Source organism: Haliotis rubra, unplaced genomic scaffold, assembly GCF_003918875.1.
Source record: "Haliotis rubra isolate DU_JTF1 unplaced genomic scaffold, ASM391887v1 Scf1675, whole genome shotgun sequence".
NCBI classification, from domain to species: domain Eukaryota; kingdom Metazoa; phylum Mollusca; class Gastropoda; order Lepetellida; family Haliotidae; genus Haliotis; species Haliotis rubra.
The window spans coordinates 51,284-72,620 of record NW_025765642.1 but is presented as its reverse complement, the minus strand read 5'-3'; the positions used below and the strand labels follow the sequence as shown (position 1 = coordinate 72,620).

The 21,337-nt window shown below is 38.8% G+C and overlaps 2 protein-coding genes across 2 annotated transcripts in view; both read left to right on the top strand.

Moving 5' to 3' along the window:
- Positions 1–21,337, top strand: part of LOC124272227 (cytochrome P450 3A29-like) — a 43,344-nt gene that overhangs the window by 5,488 nt on the left and 16,519 nt on the right. Inside the window, exons 2-5 of the mRNA XM_046707380.1 lie at positions 2,249–2,336; positions 3,774–3,826; positions 4,293–4,389; positions 4,685–4,798. Coding sequence (XP_046563336.1) covers positions 2,249–2,336; positions 3,774–3,826; positions 4,293–4,389; positions 4,685–4,798 — 352 coding nt within the window. The remainder of the gene's footprint in view (positions 1–2,248; positions 2,337–3,773; positions 3,827–4,292; positions 4,390–4,684; positions 4,799–21,337) is intronic.
- Positions 8,932–12,589, top strand: LOC124272230 (cytochrome P450 3A19-like). Its single transcript, XM_046707385.1, has 4 exons — positions 8,932–9,083; positions 10,150–10,287; positions 11,077–11,227; positions 12,427–12,589. Exons 1-4 carry the CDS (start codon positions 9,058–9,060, stop codon positions 12,505–12,507), a joined length of 396 nt encoding a protein of 131 aa, XP_046563341.1. The 5' UTR covers positions 8,932–9,057; the 3' UTR covers positions 12,508–12,589.

Genomic DNA, 21,337 nt, shown 5'->3' with positions numbered 1-21,337 from the left:
TCAAATTTATCTGTAGATTTCAGGTATGTTTCTTGTAAACATAGTGCTGATGGTCTGAAATCCTGGATTAAAAGCTGTAAATCATTATAATTGTTCCTAAGACCTCTACAGTTCCACTGTAGAATATGTGAAGACATTACCTTTTAGGAGGATTAATTGGCGATCTGCCCCGCCCTTTCCTGGAGGGTGACGGGCTATGTGTTCTCTGACTACTGATGTCAGACACATCCATATCTTCAAGTGAACCGTATTTGTTGAACAACTGGATCTTGTTATCAGATCCTTTAGATCTCCTGCCACTTTGGGGCTGTTTGGATTCCGGGATTGGTTTTATTTTGTTTTTTACCACTTGTTTTACATTTGTTTCTAACTGTGTGATCCTAGACGACTGAGATGATGGTAGATCGTGTGGAGGTGTTTGTGAACTGGCCGATTCCACAACAGGAACTGTTGCTGCAGTGATAGAGACTGAAATTAACTTAGGAGCTTCGGTGTCAGTCCATGTATAATCGGTCTGACAACCAATTGATGTACATGGAACATGTTGCGGAACAGACTGTGAAATTGGTCGAGCAACGGCTGCAGAATAGGAACTGTGTATGGACTGTTCTTCGCCAAGAACAATCTTCTTTGCATCTTGAAAAGATACATTCCTTTCATGTTTGATTTTCATGATCTTGGATTCGCGTTTCCACATGGGGCAATCTTTGGAAGAGGAAACGTGATTACCGCCACAGTTGACACATGAAGGATCTTTGTTACATTCAGTACTGTCATCACAGTTACCGCCACAACGATTGCAAGCAGCGTCTTTATTGCACGTTCTAGATCCATGTCCATAATGTTGGCATTTGTAGCATCTCAGAGGATTAGGGATGTACAGATCCACTTTGATATTACAATATCCAGCTTTAATTGAGTTAGGTATTTTGGAAAGACCAAAGGTAAACAGATAAGTGTTGGTCTTAATGATCGCGCCATGTCGTTTGGAAGAGAAACGTTTTACAGATATAACATGTTGGCTCTTTAGTTCTTCCAAAATGTCATCCTCAGTCATGTCAGCAAGTAAACGACCACTATCTCGCACTATCCCCTTACAGCTGTTCAAGGATCGGTGTGGGGAAACCACAACTTGAACATTCGCGAGGGTCTTGGTGGAAAGAAGATTGACAGCCTGTTTCTGACGTCTACATTTAATAAGTAGACAACCACTGCGTAATATTTTGGCATCTTCAACATCGCCAGCAATGCCCTGAATAGCCTTCTCAATGGCAAAAGGATTCAACTTGGAGTGGAGTGCCATCCTGAGTTGAGATAACCAAGAATCTGGGCCAGTTTTCAAAAGTCACAGAAGGCGTTCTCGGCCTATCTGCATCACACAAATCATTTGACTCATACGAGCGTTTTTCATTGGGGTTCCATGGTTGTAGTGATTTTGGTTCATCCTCCTGGCTCCCCACCCACCATGGAGTGTCAACAAGGACGATGCCTCATGCCTGTGGGTCTCCAACAGGCGGCACCAGGGATACCAGGGGATATACTCAAGTAGAAACATCTTCAAGATGTAGCCATCCCAACGGACGACAAACCTCCCCACAAGGCTGTATGACAAAAAGGATTCTTTCAACTTTCCAACAGTCAACGTTCCTTTCATGTCGACCAATATTCTTACAGCTCCAGCATTTGGCGTTCACATTTCATGAATTTTGATTACAATCGGATATGCGCTTTCTACCAAGATTTTAAAGAGCGCCATACGACTTGCTCCAGAGCTCAGAACTTGTTGGATCAAGGTTACAAAATAAAAGGGATCTCAAAAGCTTTCAAAACAATTTATGGTACACATGTGACTGATATTTGATACATCAGTGTCAAAATTACGTCCGACGCAGTTCCCAATTTCGACTTATAAACCATACATTCCTAATATTTTTCAGGTGAACACATGATTAACCTTTGCATATGTTTTGGACCGGTGCCACTGGTGGAGCAGGAGAGCCTCACCTTTTCACAAAGAACTGATATCATCAGTGTTTGAAAGTGACTCATATACATACTCTAGTATTTCATGATGTCACTTGATTGTCTGGTGCAGACTCGATGTGTGAACAGACCACGTCGTACAACTGTAATACTTCTAAATATGGCATCAAACAAACACTTACTCATGATATAGTTAAAATTGTACAATCGATTTCTTATGGATTCCTTATGGATGTGGGAAGAGTTTTGTCCTTTCTATTTACAGATATGGAAGATGGAACTACAATTACTTCAAGAAGCAGGGCGTTCCAGGGCCAGAACCAACGTGTTGTATTGGAAACAACACTGGTGCGGTAGGTTTGATAACACTCTTTAAAAGCGGCTACAACAGACTGCTAGTGGCCGTTGTTAAAACTGCAAGGGTAGACTTTCAATATGTTGGGTTTCAATATGTTGAAAATAATGTTGTCCCTCTTCTTGTTATGTCGAGCCCTTGATATCATTATTTGCAATTTAATCAGTGTATCAATGAGCTTTGTTTTACATGTATATCTTTGTCGAAAGTTGTTGGATACATACATACATATAGACACATTTGTATAGCGCCAATATCCAGTACAACTTCTCAAAGGCGCTTTGTTTTCCCTCGATCATTGGATTTCCACCACAACGGCATATCGTATTTTCAATCTCAACTCCCTGGGGATCATACAACTCTTGCTGCCTACTAGGCGCACCGAGTTAATGTGGCGTTCCCATCCTTACGAGGTACCCATTCACAGCTGGGTGGACTGGGACACATTGTCACAGTACTTTGTCCAAGTTCACTGCACGTTGCTGTACCCGCAAATAGGTGCTTGCACGTATTTATGTGGCCACCATCTGGTCATCTACCAACGGATTCGTGGGTTCTTTTAAGTGCACAGGGTTGTGTACTGTACACTAGGGGTTGTGACAACACTTAAAGAGTCTGAACACAAAGTTGACTCCAAGGTTTTTTACACCCGGTCACAGGTGGGCTGGATCATGTTTAAAACTTTCAAGGTTTTAGAAAGATTTTCGCATATTTATAATATATGAAGGCAATTCAGTCCGAAGTTTTATCTTTTTTAACAATATATCTGGAATATGAGTTCGTATTTAGTGAGGCTGGTTTTTATCTATAAACTATAACTAAAACTATTATCTTTTATCTGTATTTTCCTAATACAGGAACTCATATAATTATGCCACTTGTTATGGATCTGTCATTAATAATGAATTTTGTGTAAAGGTTACTTCATAATATGTTCAGTGGTTTGGATCTTTCCGAGTTTCAGATAACACAAAGTTGTCATTCCCGCCAGTACCATGGGGATACAATACAATGCGTTCAGGAATCTGAATTATAATAGGATTACAGCCTGTTTAACATTGGAAATTGTTGACTAAGGATACGTTATCCTTTCCTTATTTTTTCCCCTTTTCTCAGGTCAAAAGATGATATTTTGGAGGGGATAGGATTTAATAGTTTGAAACTTTCACTTTCAGTTTCAGTTTCAGCATTCAGTAAAACAGTTGTCCTTTATATAGTGAAGTCCAACATATTTCCAGGTTTCGATCTCTCCTAATGCATTTTTCCAGATTGCAGCATGCGTCTATATTCCTTTGGCAACATTATCTCGTCTTAAACTTGTGTATTTTGGCAGATGAGGCTAGTGAAGAATATCTTAGATAAGATTAGATAACATAAACATAATTATGTCAAGTGGAAATACTGCAGCAAATTTTATTCACTTCATTTTATGCAGAATTTCGGACATGATCTGTACGCCTGGAGTAAGCGATATGGAGGTGTTTTTGGGTATGTACGTATGAATATATTTATACTTATATCATGCAAAGAGATCAAAGTTTGTCTTGTCAAACAAAGAGGCATTAACTGGGAACCTAAACAGCAGATGGATAAAAACTTTAAAATATTCCGTTGTATCAGAGTATGTTAAAACAAAGACGTGTGTATGACTTCTAACAAATATGTTCGTTTGTTTGAACACAGGTTTACGAAATATTACGCACCTTGTGTTATTTAACCATTGTTAACTTGTGGAGGAAACAGCTAGGGAGTTAGCAACGCATGCACGTTACCGATAAAACAGGGGACTTAAAAACATGCTGATGGATAAAAAAACCCAGAAATATACTTATGTGTCAGATCATATTCAAAAGTGTGTATGACAGCACCTCTGTAAAATATATTTGTTTCTTTGAGCTTAGATATTAAGTACCTTGCGCTATTTATAACCTTATTTGACGTTTCTGTTGTGCAGTATCTACTTTGGAAGAGCTCCCGCCTATGTTATCTCGGATCCTGAAATTCTGAAAGAGGTTATGGTCAAGAGTTTTGACAATTTCAGAAACCGGGTGGTAAGCAATGTTGTTTATTTAGTCATGATCTAGGCCCGTGAAAGTAATAATTGTACGTTCTGATAATGCCATCCTGCTAAACTAAAGTCTTAACACAGCACGGACTAGTTACTGCTGGTATTCTCTGTAACAGATGTCACATGGTGGTTGATGATCATAACAACTGCTATTGAAGCCTGTAAATGGACCATGTGTTCGGCGAAAAGATTATGTAACACGTGTGATCACACAAATGAAAGATTAAATTGTATTTTGGTTTCCTTCATTTTGCCTGTTTACTTTTTTCTGTCTTCAGATATTTCCAGTGCCCTACCCTGTAAATTTAGCTTTGGTTTTCTTGGAAGATGCCGCGTGGAAGAGAGTGAGAAATGCCATTAGTCCTACATTCACAGGTGTCAAACTGAGGCGGGTACGTAGCTCCATTCGTATATGTATTGCGAGAATGAATTATCAGAATGATTATCAGTTAGCACTTGACTTTTCCATTTGTTTTCATTGTCCAAAGACCTGAACTTACATGATAATATACCCACACCGTATACAAGCAAAACAGTGGCCCATGAACTTTAGAAATGACATTTGGTGAGGTGAGTTGACAAGAGGTTTAATACCACGTTGAAGATGATTACTGATTGTAGTGTTGACCGAGATCAGCCGTTTGCACAATTTGGCCATGATTAGTGTCCCAGTTTGTGACTGCTTTATGTACGAGGGGCAATCAAAAAAGTTTTGAGCCTAAAATACATCTGATTTGTGCATGAGAAAAATATCTGTATGATATTGAAGAATGGTTAATATAATTTACATAAACGTAATATTGACATGCACATGTTGCTAGTGTAAGGTCACGTGACATTTAATCACATGTACGGCAGAAATGGATTAGCTTGAGTACAGAGCTGTCACAAAGTGTCCTCGAGGGCCACCCGGCGAAGCAAATTAAAGAGCAAATGACAGCAGTATATGGGAAGTCTTGCCCATTCTCTGCCACCATCAAGCAATGGGTGAGGGAATTCCAGTGCGGTACAGAGGGTCTTGAAGATGACCCCCGACCTGGTCGGCCCACAACTAGCCCCAGCCGGGAAAACATTGACCAGCTGCACAACCTAGTAATGAGCAACCGTAGAATCTCCATCCATGAGTTAAGAGCAGACAAGTGGCATCTCCTGTGAATCAATTGTATCCATCCTGCATGAACATCTTCACATGTTTAAGGTTTACGCAAGATGGGTCCCAAGAACGCTCACCAGCGAAATGAACAACAAGTAATGCCACGACAACAAGATATAAACAAAACCAGATGATTTTCATTTTAGGTTAGTTACTTGTGATGAAACGTCGATTCATCACTATGACCCTGAGAGCGAACAGGATTCCATGGAGTGGAAGCACGTCAAGTGCCCTCCGACCAAGGCAGACGTTTAAGTCGTCCAGATCGACCAGGTAGGTTATGGCCACCGTATTTTGGAATAGCCAAGGAATCATCCACATAAATTACCGTCCACGAGGAACTACGATGAATGGGGAATACTGTGGTACCCTACTGAAGAAAGTGAGAAAGTCCACCAAGGAGAAGAGCCGAGGCAAACTCAGGCGTGGAGCTCTTCTTCATCAGGACAAAGCTCCAGTTCATATCAGTCGTGTTGTACTGGCCGCTGTTGAAAAACGTGGATGTTAAATCCTACCTCACCCACCATATTCTCCAGACCTGGCACCAAGTGACTACCACCTGTTACCTAATCTGAAGAAGCATTTCCGTGGTAGGATCAAGAAATGGACTTCTATAGACAAGGCATGAATGTCAGGCAGACAAGATGGACCAAGTGCATCGACTTTCACGGCGATTATGTTGAAAGTGAGTGAGTTAAGTTTTACGCCGCACTCAGCAATATTCCAGCTACATGGCGGCGGTCTGTAAATAATGGAGTCTGGACCAGACAATCCAGTGATCAACAGCATGAGCATTGATCTGCGCAATTGAGAACCGATGACATGTGTCAACAAAGTCAGCGAGCCTGACCACCCGATCTCGTTAGCCGCCTCTTATGACAAGCATAGTCGCCTTTTGTGGCAAGCATGGGTTGCTGAACACCTATTCTACCCCGGATCTTCACGGGTCGATTATGTTGAGAAATAAATGGGGATTGCATATTTAGCTCAAAACATTTTGATAGCCCCTCGTATGGCAGAAATAAGTTTGTTTTCCGTTTCTGTATTTAGATGTGCGGAGCCATCAACGATTGTGCAAGGACTCTGACAACAAATTTCTCGAAAGTTATGGGGAAAAACAGTGGGGTAAATGTAAAAGAGTGAGTACTTTGTTCGAAATGTTAAAGGATTTGTTTCTTTACAAGTGTTTCATTTGTTGAATCCCTAAGTGCATCAAGGCAAGTACGACACCAAATGAAAGAGGGAAAACTCGAAATGAATTTTGCTAGACAAAATGCTTTAGCTGTGAATCATTGCCCATGCTGCTGAAAACCAGATATTAACATCCCATTGCAGTCTGATATTGTTAATGTGAAAAACTGATCTGATAAGACCGAATATGAACTTGACAAACCACCAATTGTTATTTCGAGCCATGATCCTCACCAATATGGTACATTGCCTAACAGAAAATAATTTTTCAACCCGCAGTATTATAATACTCAAATATGAAATGGTCTCTCACAGATACTTTGGAGCTTTCTCTATGGATGTCATTTGCCAAACTGCCTTTGGGATTAAGGTCGATTCACAAACTGATTTCAACCACCCGTTTGTCGTTCATGCTAAGAAGTTATTCCGACCATCAAAGCTGTCATTGGCATTCTCAGTATTGTCAGGTAAGTGACAAGGAAACTGACTTGAATTATAGGTTAAATCAACTACCCTTCATGCATAGGCCTTCGTGTCTTTGCGAGGATTAAAGATTAAAAAAAAAATGAGATGACCCCCTGACTCGAAATGCTTCACAGTACAATAATCAGTACATCATCATTTACTGTAGTGGTGAAGCATTTCGGGTCCGGAGTCATTTCAATTTTTTTTGTAAACTTTAATCCTCGCAAAGACCCGAGGGCCTGTGCCTTCATGCTGTAAATCCAGAAACAGAAGTTTCAATTTTTGGCTTGTTAAGTGAGTGAATGATTATGTTTTTGTTGTTTTCTTTGTTCGCCTCTTTAGTAACATTCCAGGAATATCACGGTGGGACACAAGAATAGGGCTTTACATATTGTACACATGTCTGGAATCAAACCTGTGCATGGCGTGCGAACCCCTTAACCATTAGGCTATCCAAGTACCCACATTGTTCTTTAAAGGTTGAAATGGATTTTATTTCTGTTTGAAGCTGTTATTCCAGCACTTGAACCAGTCATCAGTAAGCTTGGCTTGGGAGTCTTTCCACCAAAAGGCATTGCCTTCTTTGAGGGAGATCACCAAAGAAATGATGCAACAGCGGCGGAATGATAAAACACGCCACCTAGAGGTTTGATGAAATCAATCACTACACGTATATACAATCTGTCTAGAATTCTTCCTTTTGTATAGCAACATAAGCAGAAACTTGCTGTACACAAAGACGATAAAGTTGTCTTTCTGTATAAAATCAGAAGAAGCACACATGTTGTATCTTCACAGCCATTATGATGTAAATAAGAGCTGGCAAACCTGACCAACGAGGTTAGTTTTGTGGGTACATTTGCATGGATTATGTGAGCGCCTTTGCGCTGGTTTTTCTTAGTTTTGTAGATTCACTTGCTCTGAATAATCGTAGTCTTGCTCTATTGACCTTATCAGGACAAACAAACCGTGAGAGGTTTGCGAGGATTGAGGGATTTCACATCATGTTCAAAATGTTTACATATCACAGCAATGATAAATCTATAAACACTAGTCTTGTGAGATCATCACAACACAGGATCACGAACACACGTTCATTCGCATTCACTACTATCTGTAGCTGGACCAGACAAATGCAATGTATCCACACGATACCATTTACAGTGAAGCTTACCCCTTTCCCGACCACCAAATGCAATCATCATGTGTCCATACGACACCTCAGCACACAGCACGGTCATGCATAATTAACCCGTTATACATACATTCTTTGCGAATTACATTTATTTAAATATTCGTGTATTTTCTGTTTGGTGCGACGGCAAGAGCAGTATGTCTTCAATCAATACGATGTTCTTAACAGGGAACAACAGACTTCTTGCAAATGATGATTGATGCTTCGATAAATGAGGTGAAAGACGACAGCAACGCTGATGGTCAAACAGTCAAACATTCGGTCAGGCGTAAGTAGGCACTGTAGGGCAATGATAGGTCCCCGTGTTAGCAAGTTAAACTGTATAATTAGAAAGATATGTGTCTAGACTGATATATCTAGGATATCTATAGAACGTAGATGATGTGATAGATGCTTATTCGACTTGTCTCAAATCCAATGTTTGCTAGAAGTACGTGAAATGTTTAATCAGGCTTCATACGCTCTGTGCACAACATAAAGTGTTGAAAAGCAATAACAAAAGTTTCAACTTACAGATCTATCGACTGAAGAAGTAGTTGCTCAGTGCATACTGTTCTTTACCGCTGGTTATGAAACGACTGGGTCAACCCTTACTTTCCTATCTTACAACCTGGCCATGAACCCGGACGTCCAGGAGAAGGCTTACAATGAAGTCAAAGAAGTACTGGGAAATGTCAGTATCATAAGTTGACTTTGAGTTGAAGTTGGACAGCCATTTTCAATCTACAGTTTTCAGTCTCGTACATAATGGTCGTTATTTTTGTCCATATATAATTGGGATATTGATAGACCGTTTCATTGAGTGACATTTCTAAATATAAAGACACACAATAATTACAACTACCTACGTTTTATGGTGCTTCTAAAGTATAGCATCTGATTCACAGTACCCTTTTAAGAAGGTGACACACCAGAAGTTCAGAAATGAATTATTTGATATTATTGTCAAAGTAACTCAACAACGTATACTTAAAGAAAAGAATGTTTCTCCATTTCTGTAAGTTCCCCAGTCGTCTTCCTTATTCAAACGTTATAATTACTTTTCCATATCCTGGGATATTAACCATCTGTGTTTGTTAGGAGGAGCCAAACTATGACAACATTGGGAAACTGAAGTATCTGGACAACGTGATCTCAGAGACGCTCAGACTCTACCCGCCGGGCTATGTGTAAGCGGCATGTTTAACAATAGGCATGCTCTTCCCACGTAACCTCTGTTCTAATACGGCCCTTTCATGGTGCGAGTGTTCAGGATTCGTGATTGGTTGCAGTCAGATTTAGTCTTGTTTCAAAAGTGTTCATTCGCAAAGTCTCGGTAGTTTTCCTATGCTTCGGGAAAACTAAAACCTCTTCCCCTGCGCGATGCGCAAACGTTTCTTCTAGACAGAACTCATGATAAGGCGGACTCGTTCACAACGGACAAGCTAGCCATTAAATGTCTTGTGTGTCACATCGACATATCATGAAGTCCAAAGATTAGTGGGAAATGCTCCTCAGGGAAATTTTTTTCGGAGAAGAACCCTCCTCTGGATCCGCCCCTGACGTCACTACGGAGCATATCCTTGATATCTTAATGCTATTTAAAACGACGTTTAACCTAACTCAGTCATCCATTGATATAAAATGGAGGATAGTCATGAAAAAGACCGTTAATATTGTCTGATAATGCTCCCTAAATACATTAATTTTACATCGTCTTACCTTTCTCCCAGCTTATCCAAGCTTATTCTTCATTCTAGGATTAACCGAACCGTTTCTGAGCCCACTCAAATCAAAGGCCTGACATTCTTGAAGGGTCAAAATATTTTCATTCCTGTGATGGCTATACACAGAAACCCTCAGCTCTACGATGATCCTGATTCTTTCAAGCCAGAAAGGTACAGGTCTTACATCATGATATTCTTGTTGATTGAAAACATGCAAACAGCTGGTTCCCGAAAATAAGGTTAAAGGGCCGTCCATAATTTATGGCAGGAGGGGGTGGGAGAACATGTACAATGTGTATGACCCTCCCCTCCCCAAAAATTAAAACTACGTACAAAGTAAGCACACACACCCCCACCCCACACACATATAAGGTACAAAATCAATTCAATGCCCCCTCAATCAATTACCCAATGCTACACTTGATATTTATTGCAATATTATTATGTACAAAACAAAAAGACTCCCTCCTCCTCTCCCCCTCAAATTAAATGAAAAACAAACTAAAAAACCCCCAAAACACCCCCCAAAACCCCCAAAATATAAAAAACAAAATACAGCAAAACAAAAAAACAACAATTAAAAACCATCATCACCACCCCAAGCCATACATTACAGATGTACGGTCCCTAAAGATACACTGCAATCCCAGAATTTCAGTTGGTCGGTCTTCACTCTGGTCACTTTCCATTTCGGGGCACGTGCGCAATTCGTTGCGAATTATGGTTGTGAGTTTGAATTTCGAACCTTGAAAGGGGAGGTATGCCCAAGAGAACAGTAACACATATTTCCGCACTCGTTCATGTTCACTTTCAACACGTACAGTATCGCATAATCAGACCATCCTAAATATTTTCAAAGGGTTGGTTTTGACTATTTGTCAACTGCATGAGCATGTTCTTAGCGTTGACTTGAATTTGATTGACAGAATATCATAGTAATTGCAAGAAAATGTACTTTAGGTATGAAGACCAAGACAAAACTATTGCCTTCCAAGCTTTCGGATTTGGTCCCAGGATCTGCATTGGGATGCGGCTCGCCTTGGTTGAGCTTAAAGTTGCCTTGATTAATGTTCTGAAGGCTGTGAGGTTTGATCGTATGCCCGACACACCGGTAAGATTCTTTCAGTAATATTCTTCACAAACATACATTTTATCATCTTTCTAAACAATGTAAAGACGTTTAGTTCTTCTTTTACAAGAGAAACGTCATGTGATGTAAAGGATAGAATATTCTCCACACTTGTTCGATGAAGAAAACCCCCACAAACATGTTTAAATCTTGAAAAAGAATGTTAGGGGACAGCAAGTCTTGACTCTCTTCGGAAACATATTCCGTTTGGTATAAAGGAAGGAATAGCCGTGAAAAATACATGAATGGATTACAGAACATCGTGTAAGCATGCCCTGCCCGCCATTCATGAAACATGCTGAAAAATGGAAGCATTTCGCTGTCTGATGCTGTACAGCAGTATTCCTGCCGTGAGACGGTGGCCTTTAGAGCAACCAAACAATCAGCTATTGATGAAACGGAAAATTCACCCAGATAATTTGGAAATACAACTGCTGTCTAGTATTCAGAGATCCAAATGGAAAATATATCTGTTTTACAACACATGGGGGTTAGGTTTAATGTCTGGGAACAAACATTTCTTTTGAAGTTAACACTGAACTTCTGATGAATCTCGGGAACTTAAGTCAACCAGCAGGAACATTGATCCAGTTGAATTAAATATAAAACGCCAGGGAAAAGTATATCCAGTTTTGACTTTCCTCAGAAACAAATTGTGTGCGGTGTTAAGGGAAAGATAGCTGTGAAAATTATATGAAAGAATCACTGATGATCAATGGACAAATGAAACCGAAACTATATCGACCAGACAATCATGCAATGTCTGGGTTATCACCAACACGTCCGGATTATCATAGTCTGGGTTATCATGTTGTGTCAAGGTTATCATACAGCCTACTGGTATTCATGCACATGTACAACATGTTTTCAGTGTAGCATTTAACAGTGGCCAGTTGTTCATACTGACCACATATTTGAAAGCAAGCAATTCCGTATTGGCTTTGCCAGCCTCCATTTCAATACATTGTGTGAACTGAATAATTCGAACGGTCTTAGGTGTAAAAGAAATTGTAATTTAGAGCTTTTTAGAGAAAATAGTCTTGCTACTGGAGGGAATTAAGTAAACGAAAAGACTTTGCAATGGAAAAGATTTCTGAAGGTAGTTCATCGATAATTGCGTTTAAGCCATAGACAAAACTCTCATTCATGTTACAACTGCATATGTCTTGGTTTGTTCACAGGAAGTACTGACGTTTGATCCGAACCCAAACATTCTTCAAACAGACAAGGACATCATACTGAAAGTGTCTCCCAGATGTTGAAGACAGCAAAATGCAACATTATCACAAATGTCTCCTGTGGTTTAAATGAGTGGGAATCAAAACTGAATGTCTGCCACTTTGACTTCTTATATTTATGTGTCAAACGAGAAGCATTCCATTTCCATGATGAAGTGATTTCCGGCAGAATGAAACACTTAAAATATTTCCATGCTAAAATTGCAGTTGTGTGAAAGGCATATTTCACATCTATATTGCTTTTAAATCTTGTTCTCTTCACATCAAATCCGATGACACTCAGCCTGTAAGAAACATAATGGTTTAACCCGACTCTGCATTCAAGTTTTAATGCAACGTTTTGGTGAAACTTGAAGTGATGCAGGTATTAGACGTGTATTACCTTGGTGAAACAAGACCAGGTATGACGATTACAAAAGAGAAACGTATTCAGGGACAATCTTGTATTAGGTGCCGCGATCATTGGGGCGCAAGTTGTACATCTTATATAAATAATTGTGACTTTATCAAATAGGACTAAACAGCACATTTTGTATATTTTATTCAATAACGTGAATACTAAATGCTGTCTCAGTTAGTGTTGATCTTCATTTTCCAAGTTGTAAGACAATTAGCATTATGTGTTAAGCTTTAAGACTACATGCATGGTCCGTCTATGTTTATGATCTGTCAGTATCGATATACGCTCGTCTTCATCCCCAAGTTGTATATTTTATTGCGTGTTTACAATCAAAGTGTATGCCAGTGAATGTATTTCTAGATGATCATTATGTGTGTGTGCTTAATTCAAATGTTGCATGCTACCTTTCATCAACCAATGTTTAAACAATGTGCATGTTACGTGAGATAACTATACTGTACACACAGAACTCGTGAGCGCACATAAACGTTGTTGTTTCATTCTGTTGCTCAAATATTGCTACGTTCTCAGTATCGTTAAGCTCGATTTATGTATACGTTGAACACTTTCAATAACATGCCGTTCGGAATATTAACTTTAGTAAATCACGATAGTCTAGATATTCAGATGTGGTCATATGATTCAACTAGCAGATTGAACATTCATGTTATTTGTGTATTCTTATTATTCTGTTTGAGTATTCTGTTGGGATGTAGCACAGTAACGCCCATCATTTACGACCTCCATAAACATTGAAGATAATTTTAGCAAATGATAGCACATGTACTAGGTGTCTTACTGAAGAGTTACCTGATCATTCTCTATGCATATTTATCAGCTTCGCTACATCACGTGTATTATGTTTTCCGATATGATATGAAGTGTCCTCACTTCCGTGTAATCTTAGCAATTGTTTATTGTAAGGTATATTGTCAGTAAGGTTTATGTAATTATTAATTCACATGATTTTCATATGTATTACTTGTCCAAGTTTGAAATATTGCTAATGTTTAATTATATAATATATGACTCATGAAATGCACCGAATAAAGACTGGCCACAAATCGATGCTTCTCTTGGTTATTTGAAGGTGTTGCGGTCCCAAGGTAATTCCCCTACAACAAATTCTAGGTATTATTATTATCCTTGACCAAATATAAACCCTAAAAAGGTTACTATAAGGTCAAGGTCATTATAAATGGTGGAGGAAATACTAGATGACAGGGTCAAGGTTATTATACATGTGATAAATATGTACATATATGACGAATTTGCTTCGACAAGTCAGTGTGAACCCCTGAAAATAATCTCCATATGTCTCTACAAATTTGGAGAGAGAGAGAGAGAGAGAGAGAGAGAGAGAGAGAGAGAGAGAGAGAGAGAGAGAGAGAGAGAGAGAGAGAGAGAGAGAGAGAGATTTCATATCATGCCCAAAATAATCACAGCAATGCTAAATCTATAAACACTTGTTTTATGAGATCCTCACAATACAGGATCACGAACACGTTCATTCGCATTCACTACTACCTGTACCTAGGGCAGGCAAACGAAATGTATGCACACGCCACCATTTACAGTGAAGGACCACAAATGTGTTCAAGCAGCACGGTCAAGCTGACATGTCCCCATTCGGAACAAATAGGGCATGATCGGCGTATTAGGAGCCTTTTACTCATTTAGTCGTCATATCGACATGGAGATCTTGGGGCTTGTGGACGTGCCGCTGTATCTCCTACTATGCTTGGCGGCCACAGTGCTGATATACATGTGAGTTGACAACTTTGTTTGTGGAAAACAGGTAGCACCGTTGCAGCTAGCCGAGAGCCACGATGCGGTCCTATACAGTCAAGACATGACCCTGCATCGCGGCCGAGAACACCACCTTCATAAATCCTATTCAGATTCTAGTGGCCGATTACCCCTCGTATTTTCTTGAGATTTTTAAAATATATTTCCTGTGGGTTTTTGACTGAAAAGTCGATATCGATGTACTCCCAGATAATTTCCCTATACATACACGTAACTGTCATATTTTTGTGATCATACATTTAGATATTAATGGGCCTGAAACCCGTTGAGTTCTTGTTTCAACGATAGCGAGCTGACATGTTGACATGTTGTGCGCATGCGCCAAATTTCTATAGTTCGTATCGGAGGACGTTCTTCATAGCGGTACGCAATACTCACTCTCGCCTCCCGTTTCGCGCGCTCGTGCTTTGGGTGAATAACACTTAATGTATATTATATTCATCTGCTTTTTGTCATAATTTACAGATTTTCCTTGCAGAGAGGATTCCATTCATATCTCTACAAAAAGATATGACCATGGGATGTAGCAGATTTATTAATGTACAACGCAGTGCACAGAAGAGTTAACCCCCTGGAAGCAGAGGTTTATTTTATCTGAAGTTCTGAAAAATGAACGTTGAGCGAGAATTGCGTTAGTGATGCACTGCTTCTAGCTACGGCTATAACACAGATATGTAGAGTATTTAATTTCCTATCCGATGATGTAAATTTGAAGCTCAAATACACAGGCGATTTGGAAAGTAGACTTTGTTAAAAGTTGTCCGCAATTTTATTATGCGTTGAAAAGCAGTACATGTATCCGTTTACAGCGTGATGATTTCTTTATTTGGAATCTTTAATGAAACTTTGTGCGAATAAAATACTGCGTGATATCTGAACGACATAACAATATATGAAATTGATTTGAATGCTTATGTATAACTTTTTACGTTCAATGTGAAAAATGGCTTGTTGACGAAAGTTGATTTTCCTCTGACGTAAAGCGACAACAGAGAGGACACACGCACTCACGTACGCACGTACGCACACAGACACACACAAACATATACACGATGAGCCAATCTGTTTCAATACAAAAATCCACATTGTAACCGGATACGTTTTGGTAGTATCACAAATTATAATGAATTAGGAAATCGCTCATGAGAAAGGAGGTAATAGCTAAATGGATGGTGCTATCTACCTAGAAATTAGTTCTTAGATTCCCAAACTCTCTTGATTTTGTGGATGTATTTTGACTAACGTTGCATCATTATTAACAGAGATCGAGCCTTATTTTCAAATGTAATGAAATTACTGAAAATACGACACCACATTAGTTGCATGTTGTAAATATTTGGCAACGCCGGAGAAAGATGACATCTGTATGTTGTTTAGTATATATCTCACCTAATTTCCGTTCAAGGTATAAAAATCTCGGTTTATCATAGTATCAAATGGCTGTTTTTTTAGCTATCATTAGATCTTATATTCGTAATCTGATGGAGATGAAGTGAGTGTGTATTGTTTTACGCCACTTTTAGCAATATTCCAGCAATATCACGGCGAGGGACACCAGAAATGGGCTTCACACACTGTGGCAGAATAAGTTGGACACTCAAGTAGGTATCAATAAATTACATTCAATAAAACCAACTATCGGTTGACGAGGTTATTATGCGAAGAGGTCGTGTTGGCCACACAAGATATTTACTAAAAGGTGAGGATCCTCCGTTTTTGTGTCCCTTGTGATGAAAGATTCGCAGTCAAACGTATCCTGCTTGACTGTTTATTTTTCCATCAAAAGGATAAATATTTCAGTGTCAAAACGGTTAAAGATTTTTTAATAATGTTAACTGTCATTTAATTATTGATTTTATATAAGAAAATGACCTGATCGATAAAGTTTGATTGATCTGTTTTGAAGATACATGTACATGTATATGCATTTGTGATATAGTCGACGTCTCATCCGTCCATCCGAAATCATTTTGTTTCCGGAGCATAACTCATTAACCGTTCAATACTTCTCAACACAAATTGGTAGATATAGTAAACAGAACCTAAAGTGGTGCCTTTTGCTACTTACCAATTTTTGTCATTTTAATTTTTCGCGGCTTCGATGGAAACGATTTTGACTTTGTCTCAAAAGGAGGGGTGCGCTTCGTTTCCGGAACACAACTCGAAAACCGTTCAATATCTTTCAACAAAACCTATGAGATATATGTGACATACCCGAATGTGGTTCCTTTTACTATTTGCGGATTTTGGACGTTCATATTTTTCCAGGTTTCCATATAAACGATTCGGACTTTAAGCAGGTGTCAAATGATCATCTTGTTGAAATATATTGAACGGTGTTTGAGTTAAGACTCTGGAAAGAAAATTACATGCCGGGGTTTGGGGTGGGTTGGGTTGGAGGGAGTGATAAATGAATATTATTGTTTTAGTCACGATATGGCTAAAATATTGCCGGTGTGACTATAATCTCAACTCACTCACTCACCATTTGAATAATGTCCTGGATAGATAAACAATTGGATAGTTTACCATGTATCTTACTGTGTACAACGCGAGCACCTGTTTCGCGAAAATCAATAGTATTTATGCTCGAATATTATGCCCGGATCAGGCTTCTGATTGTTCATTATCATGTGGCTATTTTCTTTATGATTATACGAAGAAAGGTGAACTTAAAAATACCCTTTTGGTACGGAACTATCAGAGGGATGCTTGCAATTGGTCAAAAGGAGGACATGTCATGGTTTTTAAAAAATAAAATTGGTACAGTTCTTGCAGAAATAAAGTGAACAGTTTAATATCATGTCATTAGATGGGATTATTGGCAATATATAGTGATTACGTCGTGTATATTATAAGCAAGAGTCATCAGAATGTGACATATCCCCCCGGCCCCCGCATATTTGAAAGAACAAATCATCTGACAGTTACTTAAAGTCCAGCTTGATTTTTTTTTAGACTAAGTCCAAATCGTTTCCATGGAAATCATGAGTAACATAAATGCCAAAAATCTGTAAATGGCAAAAGGCCCCACTTCAAAATTTACCTGATATATCTGCCAAGTTCTGTTGAAAAATACTGAATGCTTTTCAAGCTGTGCTCCGGAAATGAAGCCCACCCCTCCCTCTTGGGACTAAGTCCGAATCGTTTCCATAGAAACCGAGAAAATAATAAATCACAATTATCTGCAAATAGCAAAAGGCACCACTTAAGGTTCTGTTTCATATATATCTACCAGGTTTTGTTGCAAAATATTGAACGGTTCTTGAGTATTGCTCCGGAAACGAAGCCCACCCCTCCCTTTTGGGACTAAGTCCGAATCGTTTCCATGGAAACGGGGAAAAACATAAATGACAAAAATCTGTAAATAGCAAAAGGCACCACTTTGGCATCTGCCTTACATATCTGCGAAGTTTTGCTGGAAGATATGAAGAAGTGTTCCAGTTGTGCTCCGGAAATGAAACCAGCCCCTCCCTATTGAGACTAAGTCCGAATCGTTTCCATGGAAACCGAAAAAAATATAAATGACAATACTCTGTAAATAGCAAAAGGCACCACTTCAAAATCTGTCTCATATATCTGCCAAGTTTTGCTGAGAGATATTAAGAAGTTTTCGAGTTGTACTCCGGAAACGAATCGTTTCCATGGAAACCGGGAAAATTAAAAATGCCAAAATTCTGCAAATAGCAAAAGGCACCACTTAAGGTTCTGTTTGATATATCTACCAAGTTTTGTTGAAACGAAGCCCACCCCCTTTTAAGACTAAGTCCAAAACTTTTCCATGGAAACCGAGAAAAATGAAAATGACAATACTCTGTAAATAGCAAAAGTTATGTTTGACATATCTACCAATTTTTGTTGAAAAATATCGAACGGTCTTTGAGTTATGCTCCGGAAACAAAATGATTACGGACGGACGGATGGACGGACGTGGCGACGACTATATCCCCCCGCATTACATGCCGTGGGGATAAAAACATGTACCAATATAAAATTGTAGCATATTCTCTGTATTCTTTCTGCAATGCTGAAACTGAAAATATCATTCATTTGTTATTTGAATGTACACAGGTGAAACTATTGAGCCACAACCTTATAAAATAGATAGAAAATAAATCCGGTACTAAACTAAATGTAGAATAGAATCACCTCAATTTTGGATTTAAAGAAAAATGTAATGACGTCTGAATTTAATATACCTTGCAACAAACATTACGTCTACACAAAAAAGTATCTCCATAATACTACCGAACTAAAACACACCTCCTGAAATTTAATTCATTCAGAAAAATATATCTCATACGCAGTCTGTTAATACGACAGATTTGTGACCTTGCTTTACATAACCATACTATATTGTACAGCTATGTCTACCCCGCATGTTTAACGATAATTTACAATAGATTAACTTCAAACATTCATATTGTCCAGCGAAATGTAATTTATGACTGTAATAACTAATAACATTCTAATCTTAAACTAAAGTCTGCTTGGATTTTTTTTAACAACACAGAAACGAAAATTTGGAGAATACTTGAAATTCTCGGCCAGGCGTTGAACTGGAAAAATCGTGGTCCCGGAGAGTGAAAGTGACAAGATCGTGCCCCCTTAAGTTTCCTGTGCACTACGTTGTACATTAATAAATCTGCTAGATCCCATGGACATATCTTTTTGTAGAGATATGAATGGAATCCTCTCTGCAAGGAAAATCTGTAAATTATGACATAAAGCAGATAAATATAATATACATTAAGTGTGATTCCCCCAAAGCACGAACGCGCGAAACGGGAGGCGAGAGTGAGTATTGCGTACCGCTAATGAAGAACGTCCTCCGATACGAACTATAGAAATATGGCGCATGCGCACAACATGTCAACATGTCAGCTCGCAATCGTTGAAACAAGAACTCAACGGGTTTCAGGCCCATTAATATCTAAATGTATAATGACAAAAATATGACAATTACGTGTATGTATAGGGAAATTATCTGGGAGTACATCGATATCGACTTTTCAGTCAAAAACCCACAGGAAATATATTTTAAAAATCTCAAGAAAATACGAGGGGTAATCGGCCACTAGAATCTGAATAGGATTTATGAAGGTGGTGTTCTCGGCCGCGATGCAGGGTCATGTCTTGACTGTATAGGACTGTAAAAGGTTCTTTAAGAAACTATCATTAACATTTTGACACAGTTCACTATTTGTTACGAGAGAGGAGTGCAGAGAAAGGGACAGCCAGGTGTGCAAGAAAGGATTGAGACGGCACAGCACAAGCTAATGAATCGATAACTTGGTGGGCACTTGTGCACGTGCTTCTCTAACACCTGGCTGTCCCTTTCTCTGCACTCCTCCCTCGTAACAAATAGTGAACTGTGTCAACATTTTAATGATAGTTTCTTAAAGAACTTTTTGGTGGAGTCCGGAAAATTTTCAAATATAAGAAAGCTGTTGGGTATTAGTAAATGATAAACATGTGTACTATTTATATTTATGTGGAAATTTTGTACAATGATAAAATTTGCAATTCATCGGTCCGTTTCTGACTCAAACGGACTGTAGTCAAAAGGGCCCAATATAATAAAATAATAATAATAACATATATTTTCACAATTATTATAGTAAAGGTTATACATGTATACAATGTATATTTTATGCATACTAGTCCTGTTTTTAATAGATATTTTTTTCAATATTAGAAAGAAAATAATGACAAACAATAGATGTATATAATGCTTATTTATTTCATTTCAGTATCAAATACTTGTCATTTGTGATTATGACAAATATAATGTGTTTAACAATAGTACCACAACACACCAGTAAGAAACTAAAATATTACACAAAAACACATATACACAACATATCCCTTTCATGCCATATTTGTGTTTTGACTATCATGTAAGTTGTCACTAATCCCTAGGATGTCTTGTTTTCTCTGGTCTTCAGTGAATATTGTTTTCTTTGTTATTAAACCTTACAACTGACATTGAGTTGACTCTGTGTCAATGTGTGACTATAAAATCATGGACAAACTTGTTTATGATATCACTTCCCTACACTATGGCAGTAAAGTGTGTGACGTGTTTGAAAACAGTGGGGAAGAACCAGCATGCCATCAAGTGTGATTGTTGCACAAGATGGACCCACAGGGCATGCGACCCAGGAGTACAAGAGACCAGTAGTTACAGCTTGTGGACAGTGGGGATCGTTTTCCTTTTAGCTGTCACATGTGTCAGTACACAGAAGATGCTGCTGCATCTGTCAGTATAGAAGTCGGTCATTTCCATCTGACGTTGGAGACTTCTACAGGAGATGGATCAGACCAAGTCCCTTGTGCTGATATACGAGACATCACAGACTTTGCTGAGAGGTCCATGGAGCTTTCAACTGAAGAAAGTGTGTTATGTCCAGGACAACCAGAGACAGTTGACTACACAGTACTGGATAGGGGCACACAGAAGGGGAAGGCTCTCCTCGTTTCGGGAGGATATACTTATGTTCAAAAGGTTGGTATACGTCAACATGTATAATAGTAATAGAAATAATTCAGACTTTTGCATGATGGCAAATTGAAAATGTACACAAGAAGAACAGCCAGCAGGACCCAGGAGGAGGTGTTGCTGCCTGGAGGCTCTTTAAGAAT